The sequence below is a fragment of the Topomyia yanbarensis genome, chromosome 3 (genome assembly GCF_030247195.1).
Source record: "Topomyia yanbarensis strain Yona2022 chromosome 3, ASM3024719v1, whole genome shotgun sequence".
NCBI lineage: Eukaryota > Metazoa > Arthropoda > Insecta > Diptera > Culicidae > Topomyia > Topomyia yanbarensis.
In genome coordinates, this window is record NC_080672.1 from 293,395,082 (window position 1) to 293,413,830 (window position 18,749).

Here is an 18,749-nt window from a genome sequence, read left to right on the forward strand (position 1 = left end):
GAACATTTCAGCGCTTAAGCTATTCGAAATGGATATATACTTGCCGCGGTAGGAAGTTTGGAAGACCCTTTCTCCACTCCCGCACACATGACCGGGGCGAATGGTGAACGCTGGCTACAGTAGCTGGACTGTGACGGGGGATCGAATCAGGAATCAGACAGACAGCGGCGGAAGTAGCGCGATTTTTTGCATAATTCTCGCGACTTCGTTTTGGAGTGGGCAAGTCACCCGGAAGTCGCTTGACAAACAGCCCCCTTTGAGCTACAGAGGCAGAATTAGCCGGAAGGTGAGGTTTAATGCGTCTCGAGAGATTTGAGACTACCGCGTTTAGATTGTCTACTGCCTCACATAACTTCTTTGTTTCCACGATAGGAGCAGCGGAATCGGATTCATGCACCCATATGTTGAAGCAGCAAACACAATCGTCACACAGCCAGTACAGATTATTGTTGAAGCTAGACAAATAGTCTAGTGTGGATTGCTGCATACCGGGCATACAAGTGCGGTGGAAAACCAATCCGCAATGGCCTCGGCATGCAAATAAATTATAAATATTTTATTGAAATTTAAACAAAATTACTGAAATTAAAAATGTTTATTGAAAGCAAAAATTTACTGTTATTGCGATAAAGAAATATTTTCGGACCAATAATTTTTTTTTGCACGGTCTCCATCAAGGAGTTTTTATTCTCAGGTGATACGATTCTCAAAAACGCCGATCAGCCATGTTGGTTTTAGAAACGACAGCTAACAACATTGTTTACTAGTTCTCTCCATATGTTTGCTTGGATTTCAGTGGGTAAACAAAGTTGTTCGCTGTCATTTTTTTCCTCGCAGCCTGCTCACTCCTCACCTAGTTACTGCCAAAGACGAATCACCTTAGAACTATAAGCACCTTGGTCTCCATAACAACGTTTGTTACATTAATGGCGTTTTCGTTTCTTCTTGGTGCTACACCGGTGTAGTACAAAGAAAGAGATAGACTGATTACACCCAAGTTTGAATGAGTGTAGCACCGACTACACCGGTGTAGTGCACTGTCAAAAACGAATATGCCATAACATTCTGCCCCGACAACTGTGAAGACGTAGCCGGCCCCGTTGTTGATATTTCAAAGTATAGAGCTCTCGAAACGTGCACATTGAGAATGGATAGCTACTCCCAGCCCCCATTCGTTAATTTTTTGTGCAATTTGGCTTGTTCTGGTCAATCACAGAGTAGCAATTACGAATTGTACGGTCATCATACTCATGCTGTTCATGCTGAGAAATGCAAGAACAAAGGAAATGAATTTTCAATGTACTTTATTTCACATTTGCTAAATTTCAATAAAGGTGAACACTAAAACTCCACGTCAATTGGTAATCATCTCTCTCACTTCTACTCTGGATATTATATTCCTTGTGATGACTAACTTAGATTAATCACGTTTGCATAGCTCAGACTGTTGTCGCTAGATCCAGGGTTGCCCAGTGGATACTACGCTCTGGAAACAATTTGAAGTAGTTAACCGTCATCTGAGCAACTCTACTTGAAAATAATAGATTGGCTTTGAATAGAGTCAATTATGAATATAGACATAAGACATAAAATTTACTGTTACTACTCTCGTTCCGCTAATTGTATTATAGAAAATAAAATTTACAAGGATAATATGAAAATATAAATCTCTTTAATCGCATCCCGCTTTGTCCCTTGTATAGATAAACTAGTTTTTTTTTCTATCGGCCATTCAATGAAGGAATTCTTTATGTTGAATATTTGGAAAAGAGAGAATTGATAATTCGAGTGTCGGCGTATTGGTTTGATAATGCAACTATAAATAAATTAGATCAAAGTTTACTACACCAACTTCACAAGAGAAATTCGAAAGTTAACCATTATGAAGGTTTATATATTTTATCCTGAATGCGTTTATACCTTTATTCAAATAAATAATTTTCTCATCCACAACTTAGAACTGAAATCTGAGACTTACTATGATAAACATACTGTATATTTACATTCTGGATTTAATTTATTTGGTTTGATTATCACTACTGTCTACTCTCAACAGATAAATACTACTTTTACGATCTATACAATTTTCGCTGACTGATATTCGGTGTCTGCTGCAAAACCTAATAGTTTAGATGGCCCGTCTATTTCGTTATGTTCACAGCACTTTGCGCAAGTCCTATACATTATTTATCCTATTTTGAGGACAACCGATCTTTCCTTTGACTACATTCACAGGATAAAAAATATGCAGACTACTTTTGATTCACGTACCAAATGTTTATTTTCAAACGAGAATCAGTCGTTGCTTCCTAGCTGTTCCAAACTCTGCCTGTCTGCCTTGAAAATCTGTCTACTAGATAAGTGTATCTCCATATGATCAAACCCACATATAATTCCATCTATATACGCACTGTTGCATTATCTATTTCTGCTTGGAACTAGACTCGCTTAAAGGATGATGTAGAAAATTATCACAACTACCAGTGCAATAGACAGTATAACGATCGCCATCCACTGTCGGCGGTCTGCAATAGAAGGAAAATAAATAAGAAATGTAAAACGTATTTTACGTCAAAGTCATATCTATCATGTCTTCAGAAAGGTTGTACAACTACTAAAATATTTAAGATTGTAACGGTATCGATTCTGCTCGATGAATTGAGTTGGAGAATATGGCCCGGCTGATTTGTCTTCAAGAGTACCGTAAACCGGTGACTTTGATCACTCGAAACTTTTTTCGTAGATCGCGTATTTAACCGGAATAGTCTACCGAATCATTTCAATTTGAAATGAGTTTTACTCTAAACTTATAAAATTACTTGTTTGTTATTCTTTTTGAGTATATTGTTCGGTTTTTGGATAAAAAAAAACTACAAAAAACCTAAATTTGACTTTACCTTATTTTTACCAAGCTACGTAAAGTGTCTATTTTTATAAAATGAATAAGATCTGGAATGCAGCGCAGTTGGTACTATGGAAGCCCTCGATCCCCCCGCTACAGTCGAGCCCTTGCCGCCAGCGTTCAGCAGTCGTCCCGGTCCTGCATGTGTGGGTGGAGAAAGGGCCTTCCAAGCCGCCTTTCTCGGCAAGTATTATACAAATTGATACGATACAACGGTTGAGCCGATTCACGCTTCTAGCTCATCGTACGACTCTTGCCGTAAGCTGCTACCACCCCGTTCCTGCTCTCCGCATTCCGCCATCGGGTTTCAACGCATACTGGGACGCACCGCAGTTGACACTATGGAAGCCCTCGATCCGTTCCGACCGTGAACCGTTCCGATACTGTTCGTGGGATTGACGAAAGGATCTTCCTACACGGCAACATGGCTTCGCTCTCTGCTGAACCTGATCCGTCCTCCAACGACATCGAGGTTTACTACCAGAATGTTGGTGGCTTAAATTCTTCAACGTACAGCTATTTGCTCGCGACCACGGGTTGCTGTTACGACGTTATCGCCTTGACCGAGACGTGGCTCGACAACCGTACTCTGTCTCGCCAGGTCTTTGGTTCAACATTCGATGTCTACCGCTGTGACGGCACTGCCCTCAACAGCCACAAGACATCAGGCGGTGGTGTGCTTATCGCCGTTCGCCATGGTATAAAAGCCCGAGTGATCAACGATGACCGGCGGGCGAGCTCCGAGCAAGTGTGGATATCAGTGATACTTGCCGATCGCAATCTGTTCCTGTGTGTTGTGTATTTTCCATCTGACAGAATTCGTGATTCCAGCCTGATCGATGTACATCTTTCCTCCGTTTCTTTTATTCGCTCCATCGCCGCCCCGTCTGATGATATTGTTATACTGAGCGACTTCAACTTAACTGGCTTGACGTGGTGCCAGGCAAGTAATGGTTTTCTACGATTGGATATCGAAAAATCTGCGCTTATTAACAATGCCAGTTGTATTTTGGACAACTACAGCAGCGCAACTCTTCGGCAAATTAATAATGTCACCAACGAGAATGGACGTAGATTGGAGCTCTGCTTTGTAAGTGCCCGGGACTGCGCTCCGTACTGCTGCACTGCACCGACTCCTTTAGTCAAGCAGGTGCGTCATCATCCCCCACTACATCTTGTATTCGCTGGTAACCTAGGAGTGAATTTTGAAGACGTCTCAAACTCTATCGTCTACGATTTTAAAAACGCTGACTACGACAGCATCGTTGCTGTTGGATATAAACTGGGAAGAAAACATTAACAATGACGACGCGAATGAAGCAGCGATGACGTTTTCTAGTATTCTTAACTACCTTATCGACCGCCATGTGTCAAAACGAACAATTAGTACCGATCAACACCCTCCCTGGCAATTAAGGTTCAAGTTACCTTTTTTAAGCATGTGTTAGAATTGAACGCTTGGTAGTGTGCGTAGGAAAAATTGTGTTCAGCTTTTCCACCGGATTATCCATTTAAACCTTTTTAAAACTCTAAAATAAGAATATCAGTCGATTTATTAGATCATCACGATTCAATTCATGCAAAATGCCTGCTGGAAAAACCATCGGCTTAGCTAAATGGTGCTTTTGAAAAAGTGGCTGTGGTTTTTTCATTGCGCAGTTGTGTTGCGTACCCCAGCTCGGTGTGGTAGTGTGATAAAAAATCACAGCCACTTTTTCAAAAGCACCATCCAGCTAAGCCGATGGTTTTTCCAGCAGGTATTTTGCATGAATTGAATCGTGATGATCTAATAAATCGACTGACTGCATACGACGTTTAAAATCTGCGTCGAGTGTCAACTGAAATCCAAGCCCAAGTCGTGCTGGAAGCATGTTAACGAGCAGCGAAAAGAATCCAGTTTACCATCTTGTATGTCGTTTAATGGAGTTTTAGGCACCGACACTAAGGAAATTTTCCAACTGTTCTCTGACAAATTTTCAAGCGTTTTTTCCAACGAGCGCCTGCCACCGCAACAAGGCGCTGCCGCCGCTAATTAAACTCCTTCTCTAGGACGAACCATCGACCGAATTTGTGTCGATAATGCTGCCATTCTTGCAGCAAATGCCAAACTGAAAGCATCTTGTTCCCCGGATCCAGATGGTGTTCCCTCGATTTTTGTCAAAAAGTGCATCATTGTTGAACCACTTCGGCAAGTCTTTGAGCTATCACTTACTACTGGTACATTCCCTTCCTGCTGGAAAAAAGCGCACATGTTTCCAATTCATAAAAAAACAAATCGAACATTGACAATTATCGGGGAATCTCGTGTTTAAGTGCTATATCAAAACTGTTCGAGCTGGTTGTGTTAGATCCTATTTTCTTTCACTGCAAACACTACATTGCAGATGATCAACACGGTTTCATGCCTAAACGATCGACAACGACAAACCTGCTCTCGTTCACAACATATGTAATGGATGGATTCGCTGACGGATTGCAAACCGATGCTATTTATATGAATCTATCTGCGGCCTTCGACAAAATCAACCATGATATCGCAATAGCGAAGCTGGACAAACTCGGTATTCATGGACAACTTCTGCGCAGGTTTCGTTCCTACCTCGATGGAAGGCAACTCCAAATCAGCATTAAGGACTGTCTATCTGCACCATTCTTCGCTACATTCGGCATACCACAAGGAAGCCATCTCGGTCCAGTAATATTCCTCCTCTTCTTTAATGACGTCAATATCACATTACAAGGACCTCGCCTTTCTTTCGCCGACGACATGAAAATTTTTCAACAAATATGGGATAAAACCGATGCCGAGCTTCTTCAAAGGGAACTGGACAGCTTTAGTACGTGGTGTGATCTAAACATAATGGTTTTAAACCCGAGCAAATGCTCAATCGTTACGTTCACGCGGAAACGCCACCCGACTCAGTTTAACTACCATTTCTTCGGCTCGAGCATTCCAAGACACTCTCACATCAAGGATCTCGGAGTCATTGTGGATTCTGCATTAACGTTCAAACTACATATCGTGGATAAGACATCACGACAGCTTGGGTTCATCTTCCGAATAGCGAAAAACTTCAGGGACGTATATTGTCTTAAATCGCTTTACTGCGCGTTGGTCCGCTCAACGTTAGAATATTGTTCAGCTGTTTGGAATTCGTACTACCAGAACGGGATTGACAGAATCGAGGCTGTTCATCGCAGGTTCATACGCTTCGCCCTTCGTCATCTCCCATGGCGAAACAGATTTCAGCTGCCGAGCTATGAAAACCGTTGCCAGCTAATACACCTCGACACACTCAGCATTTGGAGAGACTGCTCTCGAGCCCTGGTCGTCTCGGACTTACTCTCGGCCAGAGTGGATTGCCCTACAATTCTCGGACGTCTGGATCTTCAAGCACCTTCAAGCCCGCGTTCGAGCTCTACGTAATAACTCTCTTCTGCGAGTTCCGTTCAGGAGAACCAACTATGGTTGCCAGAGCGCTGTTACCGGACTCCAACGAATTTTTAACAGTGTGGCGACGGCCTTTGACTTCAACCGGACGCGGAATGCGATAAAAGCGAAAATGTTGGCAATTTTAAAATGTAATTAGTTTAAGCAACCACCATTGGGGTCAAGGGGCCTGTTGGTGAAGGCAATAAACATAAACATAAACACGTGTAAACACAAACATCTCATATTTTAGCAAGGGTAATAAATTACAAGCGAGTTTTTAATTTTCTTTTGAGTGCTAAATTTACTTCTAAGAGTTTGCTTATTTTAAAAACAATTTTTTTGTGAAACTAGTTGGCAGTTATTTCAAATTATTTCAAGTTAAAATTCGCATTATTTTTTATATTCAGCTAGCTATAACCCGCTACACCCATCGGGACAAACTAAACAAAAATATAACTAAGTTTAAATATATCAAAAATAACAAATATTATTATTACTAGAAAAGAAACTCGTTATAATTCTTGCGGACAGACAATTTTCCTTGTTTTGACCATCTGGAGCATAATTAAATAAATTGGTCGGTTTTTCAACATAGAATGCTCCTTTCTATTTTCTAGTCATAATGGTCGCTTAAATGAAATTTTTCAACCAAGGCACAGTCGTGGTGGGTCAATGTTGCACAGTAGCTGAAATAATAGGCACACAATGTTTCAATTGCAACAGTTGCAATGGAAAGCCTGGTGAATCGACGGAATTATATAATTCAACAGGATAATTCATAGATTTATATGGGTAACCGAATTTACATCGATATTTTGGATGCAGTAGTGTATGAAATTGAAAATATACGCAATCGATCAATTCGTCAACGGATTCTATTATTTTACAAAATCATGTAGAAATCTGGTGCAATTTGTTGTTGCATCGATTAACATTTTCCCAATTCATATATCCAACATTTTCATGGCGAATTAATCAGTATTAAGTCAGACCGGACAAAGTGACATTGCATTGATTTCGAGAAAAATGAGTTTTTAGCTTTGAATCGCCGCATCATTTACGTTATAATTTGAAAATATTTTTTGCCATAACTCCTGCTTACTATAACACATATCAAATCTAGTAAAAGTCAAATGTAGCTGAAGCAACTTTTTATCCAGTGTTGTCATTATCTTATTTTTTATGATTTTGCGGCTTAGTCCGGTCTGACTTAACACCGACCAATTGACCTGCGATGGTGACTATTATAATTATTATTATGACTCATTAAGGTGGGACCATCATCATCATCATAAATCATGATCATGATTAAAATTTTACTCAATATAAGTTTTGTACCTTTCCCAATGCGCTTTGTGATAATTAAACACTGAACTAATGGAATTGGAAACAGCTTCTTGAGAATGTGAAAAAGTTACTGGAAGGTGATCAGAATCAAAGTTAGCATGTGTAATCAGTTCGCTACAAATGTGAATAATAACCAGCAGAGCAATCATTAAGAAGTAGTTTACCATTGGAATTGCTTTGAGTATTATTCCAGGATCGGTGTTAGGTGTTAAAATCACCGATTATGACCGATTTCTAGTAAGTTTTTGTAAGTCTTCTTTCAAGAAATTAATTTGCTCGCCAGTGCACTGAAAAGGCAAATAAGCTGCAGCAATAAAATGATACTAAGATCAGTTCGATACCCAAACTCTCGATCACTTTAGTGTGAAGAGACGGTTTGATTCTGCGATTAACCGCTACTGCGATTCCTCCGCCGAATCCAAAAATTCGATCAAGTCGATTAATAACAAAATTCGTTACTCTTCAATTTAATATTTGGTTTTAAAAAAGTTTCGGTCACAACGGCTATATGCACATTATATATCCTCAAGAAGTTGAAAAATTCGTCTTCACACGGTTTTCTTGAACGAGCACTCCAGTTTAAACAATTTAAATGATAAGTCATTATTGAACTTTAGAGGGATTCCATGAGAATCTGGCAGACCGCAAAATATGACCATGGTCGATTCGAACGAAACTTAGCAGTTGTGTTCGGTTTATGAACCTTCATGATTTTCTTTGCCAATTGCAATATTTTGATATCGTCGCTGTTGTGCTATCTTATGACAAGCGCCATTTAGTACATTTCGAGAAAAATGATTTTTAAAGTTTGAGATATAAATGGTATAAACAATCCAAAGAAGACAATTGATGCTTCTATCTATTCTGCATTAATCTCTCAAATATTACGAAGATCGGTTGACTATGTTGCGAGTTTTTACTATAAATGTAAACAAAAGTCGCACGTGTCATAGGCGTGTATTGATGACAAAATTTGTATGACGTGTCATAATCGTGCATGGAAAATTTTCCATTGAAAAAAATCATCAATTTTCAACTTTTATTCATATCTTTGCGTTCATATGGTCTATAAACAATCGGTGAAATGCATTTTGAAGGAAATGAGTCGGGGAATCTAGAAAATGTTATTTTTGGTTACAGTGTTGCCAAATATCCTTTATTTCTAGTTCAAAACTAAAACTGTATTTTTCTCACAACTTGTGTAATTTTCTTTTGAAAATGTTTATGCCATTGTGTTCCTCAGACATTTCCACATATAAAAACATCTAAAACTTCAATATAACTTGAGCAATCCCTAGATACAGTGATTTGAAGCAAAAAACTCACAATTTCTCATCATGTTTCTCGCTATATCTAAGTAACTAAGTAGAATTTCAAAATTCTGAAAACGCCACTTTGTAGAGATTTTTCAAACAAGTAATGTGGCATATCTAACTCAGTTTACCCCAAAAAGGCCTTTGTCATAAGATAGCACAACAGCGACGATATATGATACAATTTTTTAAAAGGGTGTAGACGTTTCTGCGTGCATTGCTTTCAAAAAAATTGCTTGATTGCTGAATAAATAGCAAAACTATCTGAGAAAGAGTTACATGGGATACATACTTCTTTACTCTATTGCAGAAATTTTTATGGGCCTTTTGAAAACTCTATTGTTGTTGATAGAAAAACGCGAATAATTTATGAAAAGGTCGTAATAAAACAAAATAATTGTTCTGTTAAACCAAAATTTAAAATATCTCGAGCACTTCTGCATTTTAGAAAAATTTTACCATGACCATTTTTATTTGATATGGCGTTTAGAATCATATTTAAAAAGAAAACTGTATTTTGGCTGCAAATAATATGAATAATAAGAATATGTGAAAAGTTGTTGTTTGGAACTATTTTATTGAAAGCTTCTCTATGATCCAAATACACTCAACAAGTTTCTTTTGCGTCTTCAAAACGATAAACATTAGATCGTTGACATTTTATGATAGGGAAATGCGAATAACTTTTAAAAGGGCATAATTACATGAATTAATTGTTTCTGTTGGTGCCAAATTCCAAATAACTCGACAACTATCACATTTTTGAAGATTTTTGTTAAATGCATTTTGATTTAAAATAATACTTAAAATCATATTCTGTAATAAAATTAGAGTTTTAATTAGTGTGAAATTTGAAAACGTATAAAGTTATTGTTAGAAGAACTTTTTACCAATAATTTTTCCATCATGCAATCACATTCAAACTGTTTCTCGTCCCTTTAGGTTTTTATTGATAAAATACACAAAATGCAAAAAAAAATTTTTTTTTTGCTATTTAAATTTTTAACATAAATTTTAGTTTTTGTGAAAAATGACACATTTTTTCAGTGTATATTTAATTCGTACAGAAGTATTCATTTCCTCGTAACTCGTCCACCAACATAATCCTATTAACCTTAACTTTTCAGAAAAAACGTTCGTCGAAATGTTTTTAACTGCGGAAAATGTCTAGTTTTCCATGCCGGCGAACCGTGTAAAGTTTCATCAGAACGAACGGATTTTCGTATGATTCCTCTTTAAATTCATTACAATTTTGTTAGCAAATTCCCAAATAGTTTAAAAAGCTTCAAGCATGTAGGTAGAGTTTAACATTGCAGTCATCAATTGAAACATTGATTGCTGCAAGAAATTCAATTTTTCCTCCACAATACTACCTAGATCGGTTGAAGCAAAGGAAACGTGTGAAAATCATCGTTCTTTTATGGTGTTTTTGTTTTACCCCAAAACTGAGCTAGGTTCTAACTCCAAACGCTGTCAGTTCATACATTGTGACAGCAGTAGTGGTTAAACCTGACTAAGTTTCGCGTCCAGCATAAACGACATTCGCCGTGTTACCTGTCACTGAAGCATAAGAAGCATTAGCTCATTTGGAATTTTTTGTGGTGTCTTTCACCGGACAAGCGGCCTTTATGTAGGATTTACCACCGTAGATCATACATTTGGAATCCAAATGACAATTTTTTATGATATGCCCAAAGCCCTGGCACCTACGACAGTGGGTTAGATTTTAAATTCTATCCCATGTCGTCAATAATGTTCCCATCTAACTCGCACGTGGAAGATAAGACGTGCTTTTTCTAACACTCAAATTATTAACCTCATTACGGTTAAAATGGATTAAATCAAGCTCTTGGATAATTCCAAAGCATTATGGCGGGTGGCATATTGGAGCCGTTAGCTTTTCTCTTCATAAGAATAAATTGTGAAGGAGAAATGCCGAGTATTTAACTCGTTGGATATTTCGTTCAAAATTTGATCTTGCCTTGAATGGCCTGTCTTGAAATCATATAAATAAAATTTATATATCTTCTCCGTAAAATACTGGAGTAGTTTGTGGTTAATCAAGACAAAACTATCCGATCGATCACTTTAACTAGCCTACACAAATAAATAAAATAAAAGTAATAGCGGCTTCAAATATAAACAGGAGAATAAACTTACCATTAGTCATGTGCAATACTTTGGCGACTTTCTTCATGGTTGAGTCCAATTTGGATTCTGTTTGCTCCAACTCGTTTCCAAATTCATCAAGCATCCTGCAGTAAATCAGATAAACATATAAGTAAAATGCAATGTGTCAATTCTGTGTACCTGTGACGGGACGCGAGGATACGAAAAAAAAACCTAACGTCAGATTCAGCCAGTTCAGTTAAAATGTGTAAGGCAAAATGAGAGGCTATGCGAAATAAAGATAAAAAGAACAGAAAAAAGAAAACATCTATCCGCGAGTCCCGCCCCAGCCGTGGACTACTTACACGGCCTGTTCATCTAATTCGATGCCGATTTGGCGCGACACCGTTTTCAGTGTGCCAATCGAATCACTGATCACATCCAACTGTTCATCCTGGGTTGACAGTATTCGCTGCTGAGTAGCAAGCGTGTCCTCCACAAATCGATTCGATCCGCCGTCAAGTACCGAAGAGGAAGAAGGTGCATAATGAGTCGGACTGTCGTCCAGGTTGTTTTCCAGCTTGGAATACTTGGCACCACTATGCCGTGACGACGCCATTGCTGCTCCAGCCGAGCTGATCAGGTGCTTACCAGTACCGGCTAAATTAAGATTGTTGTTGTTCAAATTGCTGCCAATGTGCGTTCCGCCGTTATGACCACTACCGATTATACAGTTGTTGTTGATGAAGTTCTTGCTCGCTTGGTTTTGCGTAGATCCGTGCTCACAGCTATCTAGTAAGGGTTGCCTTGCAGTTATGTCCCGATCACTATTTCGGTTGATGCTCATGCGATCTTTCATCGACTTGACCTCATCGCGGGTGGCATCAATGAACTGTCGCCGGCTGGATAGTTCCTTGTTGTCGATTTTAAATTTGCTAGGATTCTTTTCTACAATACGTAATGGAAGGGTGGTTAAGGAAACTATACATGTTTGAATTCGATGGAAGCGTATTAATTGCTAACTAATTTCACTGCTAGAAAAAAATCATTAATTTTTTCAAAAGGATATTGATAGTGTCCTCGAGATCTTCAAGATCCCATTCGATACTACGCAGGGAATTTTTCAGTTCCGTTGTGGTCCATTCAGCTTCTGCTGTTGTGCCACCGGAGTGTGCATCGTTTAGCTCCCGCCACCGAAGGTACAGTCCACGTGTCTTGTTCAGCGCCTTGAATACTTCGCTGAAATTATTGGAAACACAAAATAACTTTGGCGTTACATACTTTGTACGTTTTTCAAACAAGATCCACATAGTATTGTGTAATTATGACATTCCCATATACAAACTAATATTAGGGGAATTATGGTTAAAACCGACACCTTAAGCTTAACACTTTTTCTGGGTTGCCACGAAACCAATAAAATTATAATTTCTACACAGAATTATTCTTCTGTGTTCTGAAAATTCTTAACCAGGCTTAATTTTGTCAGCGCCTCAAAAAAATTATTTTATTAAAAAATATTGGTTGCAAAACTTGGCAAACAAAGTGACTTTTTGTAGGCACTGCGGGTAAAACCGACACCCCATAGGGGTAAGACCGAGACCCACTTTAATTTAGTTTGTCTCCACTTTATTAAAATGTTTGTATTTTTAAAAAATGTGATGTATGCCTGAGTAATACAGTGTGAGTATGTGAGATACAAATATGTGCTTTTCTTAATTTTATTATGTAGTGAGGAGAAGAGAGTTCTAAAGCGTAGTGCTATAAAGAAGAGTATTTTATGATATAGGATAATTTCTTATTAAGGGTATTTCCAAACAATCCTTACGCACATCATTGCAACTTTCAGTGTCATTGTATTTCGTAAGAGAAGATTTGCAAATGTTCTACATTCTGCTAATCGGATTCATTCACTTATAAGTGGCGCACACTTCTTAGTAAAACTACCATTTCCAGCCTTGATTTTTTTAATTCTGATCATCAACGATCTACCAGGTTATACAAAAGATCATTGTCTCATTGTGATAAAGTATATCTATGACAAACCAAGAACACTAGAATTTCGGTTTGAGGAGCTTTTTGGAGAAATAGCAAAAGCTTCGATAGAATCTAATAAGCAAAAGCAGTATTTTTTTTATTGTTAAAGAGACTTATAAGAAATAAACACAATAAAAGTATTTCTGTGTATTTCAGCTATTAATATTGTGTGCTAATAGTGTAATTGAAGTGTCACAAAGATCCCCAGCCTTTTGTAATGAACCACATGTAAACACAACCATCTTAACAGCGTGTCGGTATTACCCTAACCAAAGGGTGTCGGTTTTACCCCAACAGCGCACATTTTTTTAAAAAGCGAGTAAAAATATTGAATTTCTCAAACTCGTCTTCAATGCACCCAGTTGATCATAGGAAAGGCCGATAATAATAGGTACTGAAAAATGTGATGATTTGAAAAGCTTTTGTTCGGTTAAAACCTTAAAATCTACCAACAAAATTTTACATCCAGACTAGTAAGAAAGCTACTGTCGTATGTTTTGTTTATTTTTATAACATTCGGCGTACTAACGTAAATCCAATTTGTCTTCAAATGCTCTACATAATCATACTAATAATAAAGTGTCATTATGATATGAATAAAAATTTGATTTTTAGGGAAAGTTATGGGGTGTCGGTTTTACCCACAGTGTCGGTTTTTCCCACAATTCCCCTACCAAGTTTGGTTAAATTTAAAAGGGTTGGCCACAGTTGTATGGATAAAAGTAAATTTCAATTCATTTATTTGTTAGTGATCCAACTGGAGCTGGAATCTCGGAAGAGCTCCCTGTCAGATTCACTCACTATAATTGCAGACGAGGAGGTAAATTTCACTCACTAGAACACTGGATAAGGAAATGCATATCTGTAGAACACGAAAAAATAGGCATGTTTCGGATATGTTTCTTGACGCAATAAAAAGATGATCGCGACCTTGTAAAATAAGACTTATAAAACTAGTCGTGAAGCGCAAAACATAGTTTTTTTTTGAGTAATTTTGCCACAAGATGGCGCCTGTGCCACATTTTCCCGAAGGCGCGTTTTTTGGAGAGGGTCCACGGCCGGAAATCTATCTTCCGTAATTTTTTATCTATAGCTTAAAACTTTTTTCGGCACACTTTATAGTCGAAAAAACTGAAAATAGCATAAAAATCGACACAACATTGCTTCTTTTTTCAAGAGTTGTCCTAGTGGAGCTATAGAACTAGGTTCTCGGAATCACCCACTACAACGAGCAGACGGGAGATGTCACCGACTTAAACACTGCTTAAGACTAATTGCAGCGGGTCGTGGTTCTGATTGTGATATTAAGTGTACGGTTCAGATGTGCGGTACCCGAGCAAAGTCAAACATCAAAATTACAGCAAATAGATAACATCTTTTGATATAAGGCATCAAATTTAAATCTTGTTTTGATATCGGTTTAAGTTTCTTCAGATATGACACCATTATGATCTCATTTTGATGTGCTTAGTACATGCTTTGCGTTTTTTAGAAAAAAAATGTTTCTATTTGTTTGACAAACATCGAATTGATTACTTATTTTGTTATCAATGAAATATTTCAACATCTCAATGAGTTTTCAATATGCTTTCACTGCTAGCATAAATAGTTATCTGTTTGATGTCATAGGACAATTTTTCTGCTTTCGATCTTGATTTTTTAACCGTTAAAACGACCAAAATGACAACAACCTGAGCAATCATTACCTACTACATCACAACATCAAGTTTAGTTCTCCATTTGTTATCAGACTCTGCTCGGGTAGGGACTTCACGATCGCGTGGAAATGAGCGTTTATTTGTGCGCGCTTGAGACCGCGTTAATCAGATTGTAAGTGCTGCAGCGCTCGCTAAATCATTTTTGTATTTGCGAAATCTTTGACGATCGCGATTGCGTGTTCGTTTTTGAGCATCATCGCGAAAGGCTCGTGCGTTTGGTAGTTAACGTGTTCGATCGCGTGAGCGTTGGTTTGCAGCGTGGACGTTTGTACGTCGCGTGTGCTAGCGTGTATAAATTCGATTTTAAAACCGTGTGTCCCTTCGCATATTTGCGTATATTCTTGTATGATCGCGTATGTATATGTATCTGACACTTAATTTTCAGTGTACGTTCTCATGCTAGAGGAGAATGAGTTCTCCCATATCCGTAGAGTTCCCGGTCCTATCGCCATGAAACGTGTTGTCTAGTGGATATAAGCGTAATTTTTATTGGGTCAACCTAGGATGCTAGGACCGAAGGTAGAGATGAGTGAAGGTATTTTATGGTTTCACAAAAATAATATCTGCCCAAAAAGGACGTAAGAAATATTTATCCACTATTCCCCACAAAGTTTGCTCGAACCGAATATCCGCCTGGTTCGACTCGAACAGACCACACCGACCCGAAAAGGTTGCTTATCATTTCTGAGATGTGCTTGGTCGAGTTTAATAATCATAAGAACAAGTCCTGAATAATTAACTATCTCTTAGGTGCCAGTCCTGTACTCCTTTCCTGAACTACCCTCATACTTAAGGTCAAAAGAGTCGACAACTAGCAGGATCCACATGCCCCCACCCAAGCGAATTGATTTACAGTGGTAGACACAGAATTAGCACACTCAATCCCCAACACTTAAAGATCGGACAACGTGATAAAATCAAACGTCCCAAGTAGCAAATCGCAACTAGTTTTAATCGTCTAAGTCCGAACTATGTTGCAACGAGAAAATATTAAAGTTATTTTTGTTGCACTGGTTGAACATAGATAACATCAATGGTATTTATTAACATCTTTTGTCACCAAATAGTCGTTTATGTTGCCAGCTATAACATGTTCATTAATGTTCTGAACTGATTGTTGATGCTGCAGAATTTGTTGAAATTTAATTACGATTTTGATTTTGTGATATATATTTTGACAATTGCACATTTGTCCAACATCAAGATTCTTACTGAAAACGTTTCAATTTACAAAGTTATATTCGTGTTATACGTATGTATCCGTCATATATCATCATTACGCCTTTAAGCATAAGCATAAGAGATCGCCCGTAGTTGCTACTCCGTTATTGACCAGAACCAAATTAGGTTGCAAAATGTTCATTGGAACAACATGCTTGGGAATAACATGATGAGCCACATTGTACAATCTATTCTGATCCCTGCATGCTGATCAATACCGACGCCGGCCACGTCCGAATGCAGATCTTCTGGGAAAGGAAGGAATGTTAGTCCGATACATGTTGCTACTAGAGACCGAGGAATCCTCTGCATCTCCACATGTATCACGGGAATGGGAGAGTTGTTAGTAAGTGTGCCAGTAGCGTTATCATGTAATAATTGCTCTGGGCAATTTATCATTTGTTGTATTAATACGATTAGCAAAATAAGCAACTTGAACTCCGGAAAGCCGGCTATAAGGAGCACTGCTTATATTTCTTAATAATATTCAATCACGCGACGAATTTTTTCGTGGTTTCTATCGTGTCGGTGCTGATTTTACCCGGCGATCGTTTGTATAAAACGAGGAATCTTATAAAGAAGGTTCATCACACTCTTCCATAGGTGGCGCGAAGTTAGTGTTCTAGGATTCGCTCCATGCAAGCGATGCGACCTGTACATAGTTCATTAGGTAGTAGTTTAGTAAGTCTTCGAGAACACGATCGCTCGAAAAAGAAGATCTTGTTTAGTTTTTAGTTCTTTTTAAACTCTGGGCAGCCGGCTACCGAGAGTATCTTATGTTTTCTAAACAAAAGCAATTTCAACTCCACACAGCCGATCGTGGGAGTATTGCCTAGAAAAGCTAATCTTATCTGCATAATAGGCCGGATCACTATTTATTGCGACATTATTTAGACTAATTTCGCTATACCTTCTACACAATATATTTTTTGGGTTGCAAACTACCGAGTGATAACACGTTATACACACAAAGAGTTATGATAGCTCGAGATGTTATAAATCAACGAAAGTATTTCCTATTTCTAATATCGGATTGTTTGCGAAATACACGTATACGAACGATTATATCGAACATTAAAGGGAAATACAGTGGCTCGTTAACCTGATGCACGGGCTTGCCACCAATAACGGAACTTGAAATTAGATTCATTAAAACAGACGCAGCGAATTTTCAGTACGTATTGACCCGCGATCATCGATACTAGTCAAATTAAAGTCTTATTGGAGCTGATTTCCCAACAACTATTCATTTGGACGGTATTGTTTTCTCCGCTAGATCTGTTCGCACCCTCTCATTCTGCTACTATTGTCAGAAGACTGATAGCACCCAGTCGTCGCCGGTCTAAGGACCAAATGCCATTAATAAACTTAGACTCGCGTGGAGGCATGAGATAGAATTGAAAGCTGAATGAACATGACAGCAAAACACTTATTCTTCGTGCTGACATAACTGAAGGTAATTGCTTACCGGTCCCCGATTCCTCTCGCGAATTGTCAATTCTCAAACCTTATACATGATTGAAGTCATCATTCTACTCAAATAAGGCCATGTGTTTTCCCTAAGCACATTGAATGCTCTTTGGATCAGTTCCCCCGTTGGTAAAACAAACCCTAAAGAAACATAGAAATTAGTTTGCTCGGTCCAAAGAAAAGTTTGCCGACCGGCAGATACGTGTTCCCGAATATTAAAGAATCAAAACCTCTCCTCATACGCAATAAAATAAGAAAGTAAAAAAACAGTTGAATATCCAAGGCGGCTCATTTCCAAAGATAGCACCGCCTATGAAACACCCAATAAAACATAGGTGACAAGGGACGTGGACGAAATTAGCTGAGCTGGAGTGGCTGGTTTGCCACCTATTTTTCGGGCGAAGAATTTTGGGGCGACACCTGTTAGTCGCTAGTCGCTGGTGAAACGCCAATTATTTGAATATGCTAATTTTTCTTATTGCCGTATCTTTTTTCACTTTTCGGATTGATTTTTTTTCTCTGAAAAACGTCATATATCATCATTACGCCTTTCAGCACAAACTCACATGTATTAATAAAATGCTTTCGCAACTCTAAAAAAGCATGTATGTTATTGCTGAATTTATACGAAACGATTAAATCCTTTCTACACAGATTATAAAATTAATATATTAGAAAATAATTTCGGAACTAAGATCAAAAAGGGTGGAACGGGTAGTACGAATTTGAAACAAATCATTTACTTAGAGTACCTTCCGAAAACAAAATAGTGTGATCTTAGGAGTATTACTATTTAGTGAATTCCTTGTTTAATATGTGCAGCGTCTGAAAATACTAGTCCATGATATGTTAATTAAAAAAAATCTTGTAATTGTTTTACTGAATGAAATTTTGTCTATGAATGTAAAAATTTCTTGATAACGCCATGGCGCACCACCCGGAAAGGGACCGTCAACAATCCGTGTGGACAAAATTGCGGCATTTTTACACCCACTAGGCTTTTCTCAACAAAAAGTGTGTGTGTGTGTTAACCATTCTAACTCCCACTAGCTGGTAGTGATTTACAGAAAAAAGATGTTTGCATGTATTTTAATATATCCATGCAAATAACTTGGTACAAGGATTTAGGTAGGTGTTAGCTCAATTGACTTTCCGATGACCCATTTCGTGTACAGCGCCAGACATGTTCCGAGGTCATC

At 38.2% G+C, this 18,749-nt stretch overlaps 1 protein-coding gene across 2 annotated transcripts in view; it reads right to left on the bottom strand.

Moving 5' to 3' along the window:
* Window positions 1-1,287: 1,287 nt before the first annotated feature.
* LOC131691565 (syntaxin-10) overlaps window positions 1,288-18,749 on the bottom strand; it is a 28,432-nt gene continuing 10,970 nt past the window's right edge. For both annotated transcript variants that reach the window (XM_058978081.1, XM_058978080.1), the window contains exons 2-5: window positions 12,174-12,343; window positions 11,470-12,061; window positions 11,156-11,250; window positions 1,288-2,525 (exon numbers count right to left, since the gene is read on the bottom strand). In XM_058978081.1, coding sequence (XP_058834064.1) covers window positions 2,449-2,525; window positions 11,156-11,250; window positions 11,470-11,963 — 666 coding nt within the window. In that variant the 5' untranslated portion in view covers window positions 11,964-12,061; window positions 12,174-12,343 and the 3' untranslated portion in view covers window positions 1,288-2,448. The remainder of the gene's footprint in view (window positions 2,526-11,155; window positions 11,251-11,469; window positions 12,062-12,173; window positions 12,344-18,749) is intronic.